Source organism: Lissotriton helveticus, chromosome 12 (assembly GCF_964261635.1).
Source record: "Lissotriton helveticus chromosome 12, aLisHel1.1, whole genome shotgun sequence".
In the NCBI taxonomy this organism is placed as follows: domain Eukaryota; kingdom Metazoa; phylum Chordata; class Amphibia; order Caudata; family Salamandridae; genus Lissotriton; species Lissotriton helveticus.
The window spans coordinates 846,130,343-846,150,138 of NC_136073.1; the positions used below are offsets into that span (position 1 = coordinate 846,130,343).

A 19,796-nucleotide genomic window follows, 5' to 3' on the forward strand; every position below is an offset into this window, starting at 1 on the left:
ACACCGTCCCTGTTAACACAGAACCATGGAGAAATAAGACACCCAGAACCAAGCCAACTGAATTTGGCGATCTGGCTCCTGAAGTCTTAGAGTTTGGTTACTTAAACTTACCACCAGACTGTATGAACATTATTAAGGAAGCTAGAAAACCCACTACCAGAGCGTGTAATGCCGCTAAATGGAAAAGATTTGCAATATATTGCAAAAATAATCACATTGATCCACTGGATGCTTCCATCCAAAATATCATTTGTTACCTTTTACGTCTACAAAGGTCCAATTTGGCTTATTCTTCCATACGCCTGCATCTTGCAGCAATTGCAGCCTATTTACAGAATAGGCAACATCTATCTCTTTTCAGAGTACCTGCAATCAAAGCATTCATGGAAGAATTGAAGAGAATAATCCGACCTAGGTTACCACCTGCTCCTGTATGGAACCTAAACGTTGTCCTTACAAGACTCATGGGACCCCCCTTTCGAGCCTTTACACAAATGTGAATTGCAATTTCTTACATGGAAAACTGCTTTCCTTGTTGCCATCACCTCTCTCAGAAGAGTTAGTGAAATATAAGCATTCACAATACAAGAACCATTCTTTCAAATACATCCTAATAAAGTGGTTCTTAGGTCTAATCCTAAATTTCTACCAAAGGTTATCACTCCTTTTCATCTAAACCAATCTGTAGAGCTACCTGTGTTTTTCCAAAACCCAAACTCTGTGTCAGAAAGGGCCTTACACACCTTAGATGTTAAAAGAGCTCTGTTATACTACACAGATAGGACTAAATCGTTTAGAAATACAAAACAATTATTTGTATCTTTCTCTCCTCCACACAAAGGCAACCCCATCTCTAAAGGGGGATTAGCAGGTGGATTGTAAAGTGTATACAAATATGCTATCAAAAAGCTAAACGTACACTAACAATTCCTCCTAGAGCGCACTCCACACGCAAACTAGGAGCCTCTATGGCTTTCTTAGGAAAAATACCACTAGAGGACATATGCAAGGCAGCAATATGGTCTACACCACACACCTTCACTAAACACTATTGTGTTGGTGTGCAGGCCAAGCTGCAGTGGGCCAAGCTGTCCTTGAAACACTGTTTCAAACTACTGAAACGGATACAAGCGACCACCGCTAGTGGAGACACTGCTGCACAATCGATGTTAAGTGTACACTCTGCAGCTCATATGCCACAAATGGAAAATGCTACTTACCAGTATGCATCTGTTCTTGGCATGTAGATCTGCAGAGTTGTACACGCCCTCCCGCCTCCCCGGGACTTGCATCCGTTCCAGTTCTCATCTTACTTAGATGCACACGCATGGACATCCTTTCTCTTTACTTCTACTAACTCCATCATTTCCCATCATGGCGAAAACCAATCTGAAGATGGAGTCGATGACCATGCGCAGTATTGTCCAAGGAAGGAGTCCCCTATCTCGTGACTACAAAGACTTCTTCCAAGAAGACAACAACCTGCAATCATCCGAGCCCAACACCAGGTGGCGATCTAATGCGAAGTGTACGACTCTGCAGCTCTACATGCCAAGAACAGATGCATACTGGTAAGTAGCATTTTCCTTGTTGCCAGTCTCGAAAACGAGACTTAAAAGTACAAAGGGGAGCCTGAATGTTAAAAAAATCAGAGCAAAGGCAGACCTAGGGACAAATAACCCCTCTGATCCCTCAACAGGGAAACTGCAGGAGAAGTCTCCTGGAAAGACTACTTCGTCAAAAGACGTTGGAAGCCGAGAGATTTCAACGTAAAAAAAATCTCAGGAGAAGTCACAGAACTTAATGATCGACAGGAGTCAAAGAGCTGAATGACCGACACATCATCAAAAGAATCCTCAACATCAAAACGAAAATAGACGTAGACGCTTGACCCTGAGGAATGCTTAGTGGAAACCGAGAGGAAGAAGTGGCCTCACGAGACTGAGATGGCAGCTTTAATCCAGAAAAAGAACTTCCAACGCTTTTTTAAGGAATTTCGAATTCCACAAAATACTTTCATACCGAAAGAACAGGGTGACAGGGAGGTCGAGGAAATAGACCCACACGTGACACCAGAGCCTCAGGAGGAGGATTTCCTTGATGAAGAGAAAGAGCAAGAAGGTGTGGGAGTATTGTAGGGGTCAGAAGACTCAGACTATGCAGAGACTCAATGGCATTAGCTCAAAATATATTCCCTCGAAGAAGAGGTTGACTTATCTAAGGCCTTTGCCTCCAGATGACATTGCGATTTGTAGCCCAATCAACCAAAAGGCTGCAAACAAGTATGAGGTTCAGCTGGAAGAGAAGACAGTCATGCTTCCTCTATCGATATCAGGGCCACCCCCGGACAAGAAGAGTAGGAATATTGATCTGATGGGCAGAAAATTAGAGAGTAGCGCAACCAATCAATGGTGTATAGCAAACTTGCACCCTCTATAACAGGTATGTGTACTAACACTAGGTGGTGATGGCAGAGCTCATGAAGTACCTACCAGATCAATAGAAGAAAAGAGTACCAAGCCTAGCCGAACAAGGCAAGAATATTCTGAACACTTGCTTGAAATCAGCATAGACAGCAAGTCGCCAGATAATGGTAGGAACAACATTAAGACGCCACTCTTGTCTACAAATCTCAGGATTCAAACCTGAGGTGCAGCTGAACATTATAAACACACCCTTCAGAGGTTAACAGCTGTTTGGAGGCACTGTGAATGAAGGCTGCAACAGTTCAAAGATAACTAAACCTCAAAATCCAGGGGAGCGTTGCAATTTTGGGGGAAGCATATTTTGAGATGCTATGCCGTCACGCAGAGCAACAAGAAGAGCTAGTTTCCGGAGTAGCACAACTCATAAGGGGTTTCAAAGTAGCAGCCAATTAACAGCACTGGCAGTACTAGTAGCAAGTGCGCTAGTCCTTTCGAGGACAATCAAGTGAGAGGTGACAGCCTCACAAGGGAGGTACACCCACTCAAATAAGTGACTTAGGCACCAGAGACAGCATCTCACACCCACCAGTGGGAGGCAGAATAAAGAACTTCCTTCAGGAGGGGAGGAAGATAACTTCAGACAGCCGGATATTGAACATCTTTGAATTTGGATATTGCATAGAACTGGCCAAGATACCACAAGCAGAGGGACCAATGAAAAAGGCCCATTAGAATGAGGAAACATCACGTCTACTCAGAGATATAGGAATTGCTGGGGAAAGGGGCAATCAAAAAGGTGCCCAGAGAAGAGTTCAAGAAAGGAATTAATCAATATATTATGTAATACCTACAGTAGCGAGAGCTCAACACCGGTTTCTTGTCATAAACAAGATTATAAAGAAAAAAAGTTTCAGTATGACAACTTTATTATTTATTTATGTAGCGTGAACATGGCCCTTCAGGGTATCGGAACACTGTACACAAAAGCATGCAATATAAATAAGAAAAATTAGATTACTATACATGTAGGTAATCGGGTAAGTTGAAACACGAGAAAAGAACAACCCAAGTCATAGAAGGTATAAAGCTGTAACAAATGCATAGTTGAACGTTAAAAACATTGCTGTAAACATGATGTAAAGTTAGTTTGGGTGGCTTCAGGTCTATTGTTGCAGGTAGCTATTCAGGAGTGACCCTTTGACTTCTTTTTAGGTCGAATCTAGACAGTGCTTGCGCTATCTGGAAGATATGTTGTATGTACTTGGTGGACTCTGGAGATAAGCCCCAGCCCAGGACTTGTTTGCTTCCGCTTAGGGGCACTTTTTTTCTGTTCAACTGCCTCTATTTAACTGGCTTGATAGAAAATGACCAGTAGAGGTCAGTAAATTACCAGAATTGCTTTCTGCTTAGGAACTTTCTTTTTACATTTTTCTGGCAACTGCCTCTAACTCTTGGTAGAAAACGACCAGTAGAGGTCTGTAACATACCAGAATCCCTTTAGCATTCCCTGGATTCCAGGCCATAGAAACTTGTCTTCCACGAGCACCCGTAGACAATATTTTTTCAAATCTTGTATTTTCAGTGATATGACCACCGAAGGCCCATATTTTATATAAAAAACAGCTTTGGACAATACCATTTCCCGCTGATGGGCAGTGTTTCTCTCCATGTGTTCCCATACCTGGCGTGTTCTGCAGTTTGGCGCTTACTCTCCCTCCATTTTAAAGAACAGTAGATGTTTCAGCACCCAGGCTAATGCTCTGCAGAGCTAAATACATGTTCGAGGCATGTGGGCTGCTAAATTCATATCTTTTGCATTAGATCGCCGCCTAGTGTTGGGTCCGGATGATCGCACATTGTTGTCCTGGAAGAGTCTTCGAAGTATCCTGAGATAGGTGGCTCCTCCCCTGGACTACAGTGCGCATGGGCATCGGCTCCATCCCCAGATTGTTTTTTTCCGCCATTGGGTTCGGATGCGGTCTCGACGTCTCTCTGTCGGAACCGAGAAAACTAGCTTTTTTACGGCCAAAAGGCCTTAGATTCATTGCGTCGGTATTGTTTGCTTACGGTCTCGAGTTCTTCCGTCTCTTTGAGTCGGAATCTACGGAGTCGTATCACTCTTCGTAAATCGAGGCCTTCTCATCGCAACCCGACCGCAACTTTTTGCCATGGAGCGGAGCCCGTTTAAGTACTGTCCCGTCTGTGGGTCAAAATACCCACATATCGATGTGCACCCGGTCTGTAACAAGTGCCTCTCGCCGGACCACAACGAGGACAACTGCATGGCCTGCTCCAGATTCAGGTCAAAAAAGACACTCAAACTTCGGCGCGCGGTGTGCCTTGAGGCCAGACAAGCGGCCCCGGATCCAGTAAACATCTTCGGCGACCAAGAAGAGGAGGGCCAGAGCCATCATCTTCAAATCTCACCGCCCGCGACGGACATCGAGGCGGATCCGGAAGACGACGACGGAGTCGTGGGTCAAGGCCTTGAATACGTCGACGAGGTAGGGGACGTCGAAGAAGTTTATGGGGCCGCGGAAGATAGCTCAGGGGATGAGCTATGCCCCGAAGGTTACACGGATCAGGCTCGGGTCACGGGATCGCCAGTCGGCCTTACCCAAGACCCCGCACCGCAAGCCACGGCCCCGCCCTCAGGCCCGGCCACGGACATACTTGCTGCGAAGCCCGTATCGAAACTGAAACAAGCGGTATCGACTACACCTAAAATGGCCGACCCGAAACCGAAACTTACGGATTCGAGCGTTCCTAAGATGGCGGCCGCTACACCAAAAACACCAAAACCTGCTGCCTCATCGACTCCGTCGACCTCCGGTCCACAGAAGTCGAAGAAAACTGTCGATTCGACGGTGTCGAAATCGTCGGCGGAGGAGGTTTCCTCTAAGAAGGGAGTTCGGCACGGGTCGACAAGTGCGACGCCGTCTAAGCCCGCCAAAGCCAGCGACAAGACTCCGGTGCCGACTGGGACATCGTTAGTCGGACGCGTGGTGGAAACGGAGCCTGCAAAATCACACGGATCGAAAGCTGGAAGCTCAACACATCGGTCCAAAGACTCTGTGTCCACGGCTGCAGCATCCACGTCTAAGACTCAAAAGGGCCACCAAGACGTCGGATCCGAGGGCAGGGTGAAGGCCTCCTCGTCGGCGCCAAGTGTCGCTGTGAGTGACGCGTCCCCCATCGTCTCTTCGCTACAGAGGATTCGGGAGAAGGCCTCTGCGACGCCGGCTCCGACGCAGTCGCACCAGAAGCCGATGGACTTGCCGGCAAAGCCTGCAGGCAAACTTCTCTTCCTTCTGCCGCCAAAGGAGGCACCGAAGGCCTTTACCACAAAATCGGCGCCAAAGACGTCGGAATCATCAACGTCTGGAGCACTTTCAGGTCGACTACTCGACTCAGAAGAAGATTCTGAGCGTTTTATCGACGCAGACACGGGCAAATTGACCCTTTACAAACGAAAGATCACTTCACAGCCAGTGGACTCTTATGTCATCCCACTAAAGAAGAAACAGCTTGCTCAGGACGCTTCAGCCCTGATGGAACCTATACAGCCTCCTCCTAGAAGGAGCCCAACACCTTCCCCAGAACACTCTGAGGGTGAGGGATATGGAGAAGATGACCAATACACTTTCCCCATCAATGACCCTGATGCACATCAGGATTCCTATGACGACATAGGTGACCAAGACACCCAGAATGTGGGGCAGGACCCACAGCCTTTCATTGCACGTGCATCCCCAACAGAAGATTCTGCAGGTTTTCACACACTCATTGAACGGGCAGCTGCTAATCATGATGTGGACATGCATGCTGACCCAGTTGAAGAAGACTTTCTATTTGACACTTTTTCAGTCTCTGAAAGGACAGTCAAGACACTGCCTATGCTCAAAGGGGTCCTTAAACATGCTGCGGACATCTTTAAAGAACCAACCAGGGCGAGGGTGGTCAATCCTCGCATCGAGAAGAAGTACAGACCAGCGCCTGCAGACCCTGCATATATTCGGGGACAGTTGCCACTTGACTCCCTTGTGGTCGCAAATGCCCGCAAACGGGCGAACTCCCAAACAACGGGTGAAGCTCCTCCCCCAGACAAGGAGTCAAAAGTGCTGGAGGCAGGGGGCAAAAGGGTAGCTGCGCAGGCTGCCAATTTCTGGCGTATTGCAAATACACAAGCACTATTGGCACGTTATGATAGGGCGCATTACGACACCCTAGAGCAAGTTTTACAACACCTGCCTCCGCAGTTTCAAGAGCCTACCAAACTGCTTATAGAAGAGGGCAAACTAATCTCCAATGCAGCCATAAAGTGTGCACTTGATGCCGCAGACACAGCGGCTAGGGCTATTAACACTAGCGTCATGCTGAGACGACAAGCGTGGCTCCGCATATCGGGGTTTAAACCGGACATTCAGACAACCATACTCAATCAGCCCGTCAATCCTGATAGACTGTTTGGTCCTGATGTTGACACCACCCTCGAAAAGATTAAGAAAGACAACGAAACAGCTAAGTCTATGGGGGCCCTACAATCACAACAGTTCCGGGGCAACACTTTTCGTCGCTCAGGTGCACGTGGAGTCACCAGAGGACAGATGGGTCAACAGTCGCAATTCTCTAGAGGTGGAGCACAGTCCTCGTACCCCAAGCAGAACAAAGGGGGTAATCGAGGAATCAACACCAGAGGACGTGGCAGAGGAAACAACAATTCCCGTTCCTCTGCCCCAAACAAACAGTGACTCTCTGTCACTGCCCCCCGACCATTTAACACCTGTCGGGGGGAGACTCCAGCAGTTCCTGCCAGTCTGGACAAACATCACCACGGACAGGTGGGTACGAAAACTTGTCCAGTACGGTTATTGTCTAGAGTTAAAGTCCACTCCACCCAACATTCCACCAAGGCAACGGCCTATGTCCGCAGAGCATTTGCACTTATTGCAGCAAGAAGTAGTGGTGATGCTGCAAAAAGGCGCAATCGAGCTCGTGCCAGTGGAGGAGGAAGGCACAGGGGTGTATTCCCTGTACTTCCTTATTCCAAAGAAGGACGGATCTCTCAGACCAATTCTGGATCTGCGTCCCCTCAACCTGTATATACTGTCAGAACATTTCCATATGCTAACACTGCAACAGATTCTTCCCTTGTTAAACCAAGGGGACTTCTTAGCAACCTTGGACCTTAAGGATGCTTATTTCCACATTCCACTACACCCGTCCCACAGAAAATACCTCAGGTTCACTATCCAAGGCAAGCATTATCAGTTCAAGGTCCTGCCCTTCGGAGTGACCACAGCTCCAAGAGTGTTTACCAAGTGTCTGGCGACAGTAGCGGCGCACCTCAGGAGGCAGAACATCCATGTCTACCCCTACCTAGACGACTGGCTCGTTCAAGCCAAGTCGGAACAACAGTGCGCCGCGGACATGTCGTCTACCATTCACCTCCTTCACGACCTGGGCTTCTCCTTGAACTACCCAAAGTCGCATCTTCAGCCGGCACATGTCCGGCAGTTTCTAGGTGCGACGATCAATACCCTGACGGCCATGGCTCAGCCGAACCAAGTCAGGATAGACAGCATGCAGTCTCTAATCCAAAAGTTCAGACCACAACACTCGCTCCCAGCGAGAGTGTTCATGCAGTTGATTGGCATGATGGCCTCCTGCATCTTCATAGTCCCTCACGCACGTTTACATATGCGTCCGCTCCAGGAGTGCTTAGCAAATCAGTGGACACAGGCTCAGGGACAATTAACAGACCTAGTGTTGGTTACCAGTCGGCCGTACGACTCTCTGCATTGGTGGAATCCACACAACCTTTGCAAGGGCCGACTGTTCCAGGAGCCAGTGCCACAGATTATCCTGACAACGGACGCGTCTCTCCAGGGATGGGGAGCTCATCTGCTCACTTACACAGTGCAGGGACTATGGACGACGCAGCAACAGAAGATGCGCATCAACTATCTGGAACTGATGGCAATCTTCATGGCGCTCAAGTCCTTCAATGTACATCTGTGCAACAAGGTAGTGTTAGTCCGGACGGACAACATGACCGTGATGTACTATATTCAAAAGCAGGGGGGCACCCACTCGCCACAGCTGTCTCATCTGGCTCAGAGCATGTGGAAGTGGGCCATTCAGAGGAACATTTTCCTCATGGCAGAACACCTCCCGGGCAAGGACAATCAGATGGCGGATCTGCTCAGCAGATACAGCCATCACATGCACGAGTGGGAGTTACACCCATCAGTACTCCGCCCGTACTTCCAGCAGTGGGGTCAGCCGGAGATAGACCTGTTTGCCACAAACGAAAACGCAAAATGCCAACACTTTGCCGCCAGGTTCCCTCACCCACAGTCGCAGGGGAATGCGATATGGATGAACTGGTCAGGCAGATTTGCGTACGCTTTTCCGCCAGCCCCTCTGATACCGCTGGTGGCAAGAAAACTAAGGCAGCACTCGATGACACTCATCCTAGTTGCTCCAACGTGGGCGCGCCAAGCATGGTACACCACGTTTCTAGAACTCTCGGTGGTGCCGCATCAAAGGCTGCGCCTCACGCCCAGACTTTTGACGCAGAACCATGGAGACATTCAGCATCCAGATCCGCAACAGCTCAACCTGGCGATCTGGCTCCTGAAGTCCTAGAGTTTGGATACCTCCACCTACCTCCAGAATGCATGGACATCATCAAGGAGGCGAGAAAGCCTACTACCAGAGCATGCTATGCTGCAAAATGGAAGCGTTTTGTCATTTACTGTACGGCTAATAACATCGACCCGCTAGATGCATCTATCCCTAACATCATTTGCTATCTGTTACATCTTTACAAGTGCAATCTAGCGTACACTTCCATTCGGATACATCTATCCGCCATAGCAGCTTATCTTCAGAACAGGCAGCATCTCTCTGTCTTCAGAGTGCCTGCCATTAAGGCTTTTCTTGAAGGTCTGAAACGAGTCATTCCCCCAAGAACACCGCCAGCTCCGGTGTGGAACCTCAATGTGGTCCTCACCAGACTGATGGGACCACCTTTTGAGCCACTACACTCGTGTGAACTCCAGTTCCTAACGTGGAAAGTAGCTTTCCTAATAGCTATTACGTCACTGAGGCGTGTTAGTGAGCTGCAAGCGCTCACAATACAAGAGCCATTCCTTCAGATTCATCCAAATAGGGTGGTACTGCGTACTAACCCCAAATTCCTTCCGAAGGTGGTGTCACAGTTTCATCTCAACCAAACTATTGACTTGCCTGCATTCTTCCAAAACCCACAAACGGTGGCGGAAAGAATGCTTCATACTTTAGATGTCAGGAGGGCATTGATGTACTATATTGACAGAACACAACACTTTAGGAAAACAAAACAACTTTTTGTTGCCTTCTCGCCACAGCACAAAGGCAACCCTCTTACCAAAGCAGGAATAGCCAGGTGGATTGTTAAGTGCATCCAAATCTGTTATCAGAAGGCTAAACGTACCTTGACAATACCCCCAAGGGCGCACTCCACACGCAAATTGGGGGCATCTATGGCTTTCCTGGGGAACATTCCTTTAGAAGACATTTGTAGAGCAGCCACGTGGGTTACACCACATACCTTTACAAAACACTACTGTGTTGATGTGCATTCCAAGCAGCAAGCAGCTGTAGGACAGGCTGTTCTCAAAACACTTTTTCAAGTTTCTGCAGCTGGCACGGGCAACCGCCGCTAATGGAGGGACTGCTATATATTCTATGCAAAAGATATGAATTTAGCAGCCCACATGCCTCGAACTGAATATGCTACTTACCAGTATGCATCTGTTCTTGGCATGTAGGGCTGCTAACATTCATATCGCCCACCCTCCTCCCCGGTGCCTGTCGCAGCTGCAGACATACTCTTGCATTCAATCATTAGCATGGACATCCTTTACACTTTACACTCCATCTCTGCCACAATGGCGCAAAACAATCTGGGGATGGAGCCGATGCCCATGCGCACTGTAGTCCAGGGGAGGAGCCACCTATCTCAGGATACTTCGAAGACTCTTCCAGGACAACAATGTGCGATCATCCGGACCCAACACTAGGCGGCGATCTAATGCAAAAGATATGAATGTTAGCAGCCCTACATGCCAAGAACAGATGCATACTGGTAAGTAGCATATTCAATAAGCTCCCAAAGGCGAGACCAATTGCATTGCAAATACTTGTTTTAATGTACCAATCGAGGGGTTGGTTCTGATTTCGGAAGGAAGAGTGTTTCATATTCTCGGAGCAAGACTGGAGAAGGCTCGGTTATCAGTTCTCCTCTTATTGAATGTTTGTGGTTAAAGCAATAAATTATGAGAGCTTCTTAGGGCTCGATTCACACTGTAGTTCAAGTTTTTTGGCCAGGTAAATTGGAGTGTTATAATGTAGCTATTTGTGCGTCAAGCAGGCTATCTTGAAACTAATCCATGCTTCAAGGGGGAGCCACTTGAGTTGAATTAGGTCTGGCGTGATCTGATCAGGTTTTCTTGAACCCGTGATTAGTCCAGCAGCAGAGTTCAGATTAGCGCTTAAAGCGGCAGTCTAGCTTTCAGAAGCCCAGCCAGGGTCCCCATTCCTTAATCTAAGCGGAAGATAACTAGGGGTTGGACTGCTAGCTGCATGTCGTCAGGAGGCAGGAAGGAACGGTTTGATTTTCCTTACAGTGTTATGTTGGTGATTGGCTCCTCTGATTGTTGTGCTGATGTGGTCTTGCATGTTAGTGTTTGTCCAGATGGTGGAATCAACAACGGCTGAGTCGCAGATGAGGTACGTTCGTTGTTTGAGCCAGTCTGGAATAGGATTAGAATGATTGTGGGGGGGCAATCAGGAGGAATTCTGTCTTGAGCGTATTAAGCAAAAGGTGATTGTGAGTTAACCAATGTTGAATTTTCACAAGTGCAAAGTTAAGAGTTTTAATATCATCCGGTGAGGTAACTTTCATGTAGAATTGGGTATCATATGCGTACATGTGATAGTGTATGTTTGAGTGGTTCAGAATTTCGGTAAGCGGTTCCATGAAGTTGAAAAGCGTGGGTGATAGTACAGATCCTTGATGCACTCCAGTTGAGACCGGGGTGCTGTTAGAAAAGGAATGGTTGACTTTGATTCTCTGTGTTATATTATGTAGGAACGAGGCAAACCAATTTCAAGCAGAGCCTGATAACCCCATCCTATTTTCAAGAAGATCTATCCAGTTGCCATGTTTGACCGTGCCAAACGCCAAGAAAAGATCAAGAAGTAGAAGTAGGCAACTTTCATTCTGGTCTAGTAGTCTCAGGGCATCATCAATAATGTGTCATAGCAGTTTTCATTACTGTGACCCGATCTGAAGTCTGATTGGTATCGGTCAAGGTGTTGAAACTGATCAATGTGATTACAGAGTTGTTTGTATGCATTTCTCAAGTAGTTTGGCTAAAGTCATAATATTGAAAATAGGTCTGAAGTTGTTAGTATCATTTAAGTCTGCATTTGGCTTTCTTGGGATGGGGGTGACTTGACTAATCTTGAGGCAATCAGGAATCAAGCCTTGCAAGAGAGATTCATGGGTAATATTATACCAGAGTGGGAACATGGAGATATAAGTTCTTTGAGCTTGGCAGGCAGAGGATCATTGAAATGATTTGAAGCAATTTCAGTTCCATTGGACAGAAAATTGTACATGCAATTTAGATTCTGCTCCATTGCGGTGAATTCATTTATAGCATCCTGGGGGAAGTCCCCCCACTTGTCTGGGATCCTATCCAGGATGCCTTCTATTTCCGGAGACAATAGCACATATACTATTTGCATTCCCACTTTATAGTATCCCAAGGTCGAGATGGATAGCCCCTCTTTGCAAGAGCCTTGGAACATGTTGCCATCAAACAGCACTGTGCATCTTAAAATCGGACACCAGCCTTCTGATAGTATGCGCAGTTGCACAGTTCTTAGGCAAGATGTGGGCTATTTGAATAGCATACCTGAAAACCACCATTTGAATATTTTAGGCAGAAGCTTTTAAAGTCTACGGATTTTAATTTTTTTATTTGCTGGGTTTATCTTTTATAGTCCTTTTATTCAAAATCAGTTTCATAGTTTTTAACTGATACTGTAAGCACCTTAACCCTAATGTACTGTATGCATTTGCACTTTATATGTTTTGAGGCAAGGGGTATTCTTGACTGGGACAATGTAATCTCTACCTGGACACTTCTCCCACAGTATCTTCATTAAGCAATGAACAATAGAGTTATGTAATTTTTAGAGACTCCGAGTACCAGGTGTAAATGGCTTAACCAGGATATCTCTGGCTGTTTGGTCATGCTAGCATTCACACGTTGACCATTTTATTGCAACACTGGTGCTTATCTGTATCTTTGCCATCTGTACATTTGTTTTAAAGAGATTTGTTGTTATCTACTTAATGTTCACTTTTGTATTTTTGAATATTGGATAATGGAGCATAACTGTATGGGCAAAACGTTTATAGTATTTCTGCCGAAATAAAGTATGATGATGATTTGAAGGTTTTAATGAAGTTAAAGGAGGTCATACCTTAGTTGCAGAAAGGAGTTTACATGGCAACAATATATCTAAAATAGGCTTGCTTACACATCCCAATGAATCCATAGCACAAGGAATACTTACGAGTAATGGTGAACAAGACTCACTATCAGTTCCTAGTGCTGCCCTTCGGATTAAAAAGAGCTCCAAGAGTGTTACAAAGTGTCTATTAGCAGTAGTAGCACACTTGAGAAGACAAGGAATACATGTTTATTCCTATCTGGTTGCTTGGTTAGTAAAAGCAGACTCCCACACTAAATGCAAGGCACATATACAAGAGGTAATGAGGACCCTCATCACACTGGGGTTCTCTATAAATATACAAACATTGTCAACAAATCCAGAGCAATAAAACCTGTTCCCAGGAGCCAGAATCAATTCTGTACTAGGGAAAGTATATCCCAGCAAAAAGAGAAAAGTGTCACTACTTCAAGAAACTCGCCTTTACCAGAAGGGGCAATCTGACACTGATGTCTGGAGAAAATGTTGGGGAAGATGGCTCATGCGTCCCTTTGGTTCTATATGCAAGATTACATTCGAGACCAATTCAGGAATAGCTTCAAAACCATTGGTCAAAAACGACAGCGAGTTTGGAAGATCTAGTGGTTGTCACACAGAAACTATAGGAGGAAATGGGGTGGTGGAACAGATCACATATAACAGAAAGGAAGAAAATTGCACAGCCAACTCCAACAGTAACCATTTCAACAGATGCCTCACATATGGGCTGGGGGGGGAGCTCACATGGGCTAGCTCAAGGTCAGAGGGGTTTGGAAGGAACATGATGCAGTCCAGTATATCATTGTCTTGGACCTAAGGGCAGTGTCCCTATCCTTAAAAGCCTTTCAGAAAGACCTGTTGGGGGGAACAATATTAATCCAAACAGACAATATCATCACAGTATTCTACATCAACAAACAGGGAGGGACTCAGTCCTCTGCCCTATAAAACTAGCAGAAGAAATCTGCGGTGGGCAGTGCAGACAAATAGGTTTAACAGCAGTTCATCCACCAGGGAAGGACAATGAAGAAGCAGACCGAATGAGCACACAAGCATCAAGCTCCCACGAATGGGAGCTCAATCAAGCGGTACTCACAGATATTTTGGAGTTTATGAACTTCAGAGTATACCTATTTACAACCCCAAAGAATGCAAAATGATAAAACTTTGCATCCAGACAAACATATTACCAATCCCTCGGGAATGTTCTGTCGAAAGACTTCTCAGGGGTATGTGCAACGCTTTTCTCCCGATACAACTGTTACACAGAGTGATCAGCAAATGAAAAAGGAGCAAAATGTCTCTAATACTATTTGCCCCTAAGTGGGTGAGGCAAACGTGGTTTTCAGAACTCATTAAAATGGAGCATGCCAAGAGCACACTTTTTTTTTTTGCAGAGTTTTATATAGCGCGAACTAGACCCGAACCGAATCAGGTATCAGAGCGCTTTACATATTTTCCAGTTACGTTACATGAGGACACACTTTCATTTTAGGCACGGGGAGATTAAGTGATTTGCTCAGAATCACAGGAGGTTTTGGCGTCGTTACCGAGACTCGAACCCAGATCCCCAGGTCCGAGGTCGAGCGCCCTAGCCGTTAGGCCAACTCCTCTCCCACTTAGGGAGCGAGCAACTATTTCTTGTCTAGCAAATATACCCTTACAGGACATCTGTATGGCAGCTACCTGGTCATCAGCACATACGTTCACAAAACACTACTGCATAGACATTCAAATGAACAAGGAAGCTCGAGTGGGACAAAGTGTTAAAACACCAGTTCACAAATCTAAGCTCATCTTCATCCCAACCAGCACAAAATTGTCAAATCCGCTACAAAATTTGTGCACAACCTGTGAATCCAGAAAAGATTCATGCTGCAAAATAAAATGGTTCCTTACCTGTAGGAGTAGTTTTGCAGCTTGAAGAATTTTCTGGATTCACAAGCAACCCACCCACCTCCACTTAGAAGATGAGAGAAGCAAACTGACGAAAAGAAAAAAGAATCTGAAGATGGTGCCCACGAGTGGGAGCTCCAAAGGAGGGCGTTTGACGTCACTGGAACACCAAATGAGGGATCTGTTGATGCCCAAACACAACAAAAGAAAATAGAGAAAGGACAACTATTATATTTGGAAATTCCAAAACCAACAACTAGACTGCCGAATCTAGCACAGCATAAAAGCTGCAAAACAAACACAGTTTTGTTTTTGTTCGAAGAAGTCTTTTACCGCCCTTGTGGTGCCTGCTGTGAGAAGCATTACTTTACTTTTGTGTCAGAAGAGCAGCCTAAGGAGGGCAGATAAAGAGAACCAACCCAAACCTGTTATGTACTTTGGGACAGTGGAACCACTTTCCCCGTCTAGAAAATCTGAGCTGTGACACTAGTGACAAATGATTTTAACCACCATGGATCGGGCACAGTAGCCACAGTCTGTCCTGTGATGTTCACAATACTGGGTTTTAGAAACACTATTCTCCTTCAATCTGCTTTTTTTCTTTGGAAAACTTTTGTTACTCTGCATTTTAAAGATGATCCATTGATTCTAGGTTTTGTTTTTTCTAGAGTGATTGGTTTTATCCTTTGTTTGTTAGCCTGCCACTACCTAAACATTTCAAGATCTGGATGTCTGCTGTGGGACTTTTACATCCTGGAACTGAAAACAATTGGCTAGATTCGATTGGTGGATTATACAATATTTTTGTCACTGGCTCTTTACTTCAATGTCCCCTTCAAAGGCATCTTTCTTCTGCTCCCATACATATATCCACAAGGATATGTTTAATATTTAAGCAGAATAAATCACTTTCTGGGATGCTGTGCGTAAATCAAGAAAAAGCCTACTTTACATGCTGTGCACATGTTGCATCTCAATAAACGGAAGATCCTTTCCAATCAATATACCTCAACTATTTCACATCCTTGGCTTTAAAGATTGGTTGTGCAGCAGATGCAAAACCAAATCTACCTTTCACTTCGGGTTGTTTCTTTTGTCAGTTCAGTTCATACCTGCATCACACAACTCATTTATTTAATTGATCCATTTTCAGTAGTCCTGGGTTAAATGGAATAATGTGGCCTGAAATTTTTATTCCGATCTTAAATGGATTTAGTGAATCTACAGCACTTCTGATCAATTTAAAGTTATGGTCTTGTGTGTAAAATGCTGCATGGAAACACTTTTAGAATACAATTGCTTTAGGTTGCATAATTCAAGTCGTTCTCTCAAGATAAACAGTGGATATTTGTGTTTGTTTTGAAGTTAGATGAAGAGGCAGCTTTGCGCATGAGGATTGTATTTCTCATCCCTATGCCAGACTGATGTGTATCTCCATAGCGCTGATGTTGCTCATAATTGTAAAATAACATCCATCTTAAATTATTTTACCAATTCCAAATTTTTACTTTCTCCATTTTCTGAAGAAAAAGACTGACAACAGTGGTAATCTAAAACATGTTTCGGGCGACCATAAAAAATGCGGACTTAATTTTTGCTTCAGTCAGCTATTTACAGGGTCGAAGTTCTTTGACCTTAACAGAGAAAAGTGGTTGGAATACATTAGTTCATATGCACTCGGGCATGGTTCAGACACCAGTTTAGTCATTGTACTCTGTTGATTTGTGTCAAATGCGTGCCTGCTTATTAGATATGAAATCAAAATAATAGTTTTATTTGTATGTGGATTAGAGCAGGTGGAGCATACACGTACCATTTACTTTTGTGCCTTTTTAGCTAATGATCTGAAGAAAACTTGCAGAAATGACCACTCTAGAGATTGCTGAAACCTTTCACCTTCTATGGTACAGATTGTACTTGTAAGCATCCATGGAGTACTGTGCCAGAATCTGTCATTGATTATCAAAAGGATTTTACTGAAAAGTGTGCCTAAGCGATAGTATACTGTGGTCAAAGGCGCATGTATAATTTAGTAACTTTCTCAACTTCTTCCCTAAGGACCTAGTTTTGGCAACTTCTGCGCATTACTGCTTTTCTTTTAGACCAAGTTAAGGAGACACAAGAATTCAAAGAATAGAGGTCCTGGAAGAGCCACATTTTTCTGACCCTCACCAGGTTTACATCACTGCCCTGTTACATTCTGTTCTTTTTGTTCACAGACCGGCGGCCGATCCCTACAGAGCCAGATCCAGCGCATGAGGGATCTCCTATTCCAGAGCAATTCGTCACGTTCACCTTCTCCTACAGAGGTAAGAGGGACCCAGTGCCTAGCACAATAAACTAGTTGGGTAGGGTCCCTGCAAGGATAGTGAGTGCCTCTTCATTTTAGACCCTTTTTGCTACATGTGGATAACTTCCATCCCTCACTGATGCACTAAAGAAGTCCTTGGACCAGATGACTTATTTGCTCCGGATATTGTTCTGAGGTCTTTGGTACCACAGAGAGGCACCAGTTATGCTCCCTCAAAGTAGGTCTCTAACTCTGGGATTAGCCATATATGAGGCTCTCCTCCTGGTTAATACCTTGTGATTAGTAAGGCTGCTGAGTTGACCCCCACATATGCAGTTTAGCAGAGGCCCAGCACTTCTTGAACAGCCTTATTGAGAAAGGAGAAAGTATGCAATTTAAATGGAGGAGGCAAGAACATTCCATGTCTTCTACCAAGTTGATACCAGAGTCCTTCACCTACTTAAGGAAACTTGTCTCACTTGGACTAATAACTAGTGCTGTGCTAGCACGGGAGCACCCTTTCTAACTTTTGTTGCGGTTTGGTTTATTAATGCATTCATTTTTATTTTTTTGTTATCAGTTTTGTTGAGCCTGGAGCTAATCAGACGGGCATTGATTACTGCTTTGAGGATTATGCAAATACATTCTTCAAATGGATATTTTGTGGAGCTGAAATTCCTTGCAGAAATGCTATCTAGATTTTTCCCCCCTCTGATATGCTCCTCCTTGAATGCATTTTAGGTCAGTGGGAGCTATCATCTTGATAATGTAGCCATACACTCTGTTGGCATCTTCTAAGTCATTTAATCGTGTAGTCTGTGCCTTTGGAAGGCAAGTCAACTATTCATCAAGAGAACTTTTCCCTGGAGGACGCAGCACTACATAGGAGGCGAAGCCTTGTACATAATTGACTTTGCTGCAAAGAGCTATTAGAATGAAAGCTAGCTAGCTTGTGGCTTACATTGTGCAACTCTGGTTTACTTCTTCTCCAACACACTGTTCATGGGGAATACAGGGGAGCAACCAGACTTCATAAGAATTAAAGAAGTGTTTATTATATCCTCCATATCTTTCTTTGGATGATTGCCAGTATTAGCTCTTTGTCTGAAGGATCTGGTTGAATAGCAGCCAAACATATATCTCAGTTTTGTATTGTTTTAAAGTTTGTCATTTGCACTAGAATACTAGACATACTAGGTTTGATCCACTTATTTTGGAAAGAAATCCCACTTGTTCTGTTGAACGTACTATAAGATTCCGTTGTAGGAATCAGTCTGTCTCTTTTCAGGCATACCAATGCTGTACTTTCTCATCTTGGGGACAATTGGATGGGTCTAAAGACTTGAGATCTCAACATCTGCTGGCTGAACATAAGATAGGCTTTTCCTACCGTTGGCAAAAGTTATACGGATATTTATACCTATTTTCCGACAAGCTAACATAGCAGCATCTTAATGTGTTGCTATGGGCTTACCTACAGATACTTTTGTAACTCCTAAACAGAGATGCTGCTACTGAGTTAATTAGTAGATTACGAGAAGTATGTTTAAGGTATTATATTTCAAGCATTTTTCTGCCACATTCTGCCATTGATATGGTCTACCAGGTTATAGTATCATGCAGTTTAGTTTTGAAGGATTCTCTTGCCGACCGAAATCGTTTAGTACTAGAGATGCCTGTGTTGTGTAAGTGTCCGTTCCTCTGTAAGGTGCTTGGTTCATTGACTTGTGGTTTTTTAATCTTGATGTACATTGTTAAAGTTAGACCCATTCTAAATTACTTATGCTTCTAGGTAATTATTCTTGTCCATTATTTAGCAGAGGAGATGTCTTAATGATGTGTTAATTGCAGCTGGTATTGGGCACTGCAATAGGCAGTCCCTGGCATACTAGGTTGTGTTGAGTATATGTTCTGCACAATGTGCTCTGTTGTATGTTGCTTAGGGTGTTTTGTCCAAAGTGTGCGCTTTAATGTTATGTATGTGGTAACCATTAGAGACAAGTATGTGTCTTTGTGTGAATATTAGAGGATAGAGTAAGTTGGTGAGTGGGTTGCAATTGTCGGTATCTAGGGGACTACACAGGATCAGTTAAACGGCCCAACATTACCCTGCATCTTTTGCTAATGTTCGAGGCATGTGTGCTGTAGATACACATGCGTTGCATACTCCTGCCATCTAATGTTGAGTCCGGATGTTTGCAAGTTGTTTTCTTCGAACAAGTCTTTCCCAGTCACGAGGTAAGGTTACTCCTCCATTCGATGATAGTATGCAAAGCATGTAAATCTGCAGCTGTACATGCCAAGAACAGATGCTTACAGGGTAAGCAACATAATCCTTATATTTTGCATTCCTCAGTCCTTCTTTGTAGGATGAAATCCTAAGTAATTACTTCTGTAGTGCACCATATGAGCTGTGCCTAAGGCCTTCGGCAAAGCCTGGTTATATTCCAGATTCTTCCTTGTGCTATAGAAAAGGGAGATTGATGCCCAATAAATAACTGTAAAACAGGTTTTTATCTATGTTCGCTCTTCAGCACATCATTCCCTGCATCAGCAGTGAGGAGTTCCTGGCATCCTTTGGATCTGGAAGATGCCTACTTTTTCATCCCGCTATGTTCTGGTCATGTGAA

The 19,796-nt window shown here is 44.7% G+C and overlaps 1 protein-coding gene across 6 annotated transcripts in view; it reads left to right on the forward strand.

Annotated features, from left to right (window-relative positions):
• The window catches only part of TCF3 (transcription factor 3), a 620,473-nt gene that overhangs the window by 480,666 nt on the left and 120,011 nt on the right, over nucleotides 1–19,796 (forward strand). For 4 of the 6 annotated variants that reach the window (XM_078670855.1, XM_078670854.1, XM_078670858.1 and 1 more), the window contains exon 15: nucleotides 17,096–17,185. The exons of the other annotated variants lie outside the window; for them this stretch is intronic. In XM_078670855.1, coding sequence (XP_078526981.1) covers nucleotides 17,096–17,185 — 90 coding nt within the window. The remainder of the gene's footprint in view (nucleotides 1–17,095; nucleotides 17,186–19,796) is intronic. 6 annotated transcript variants of the gene reach the window in all.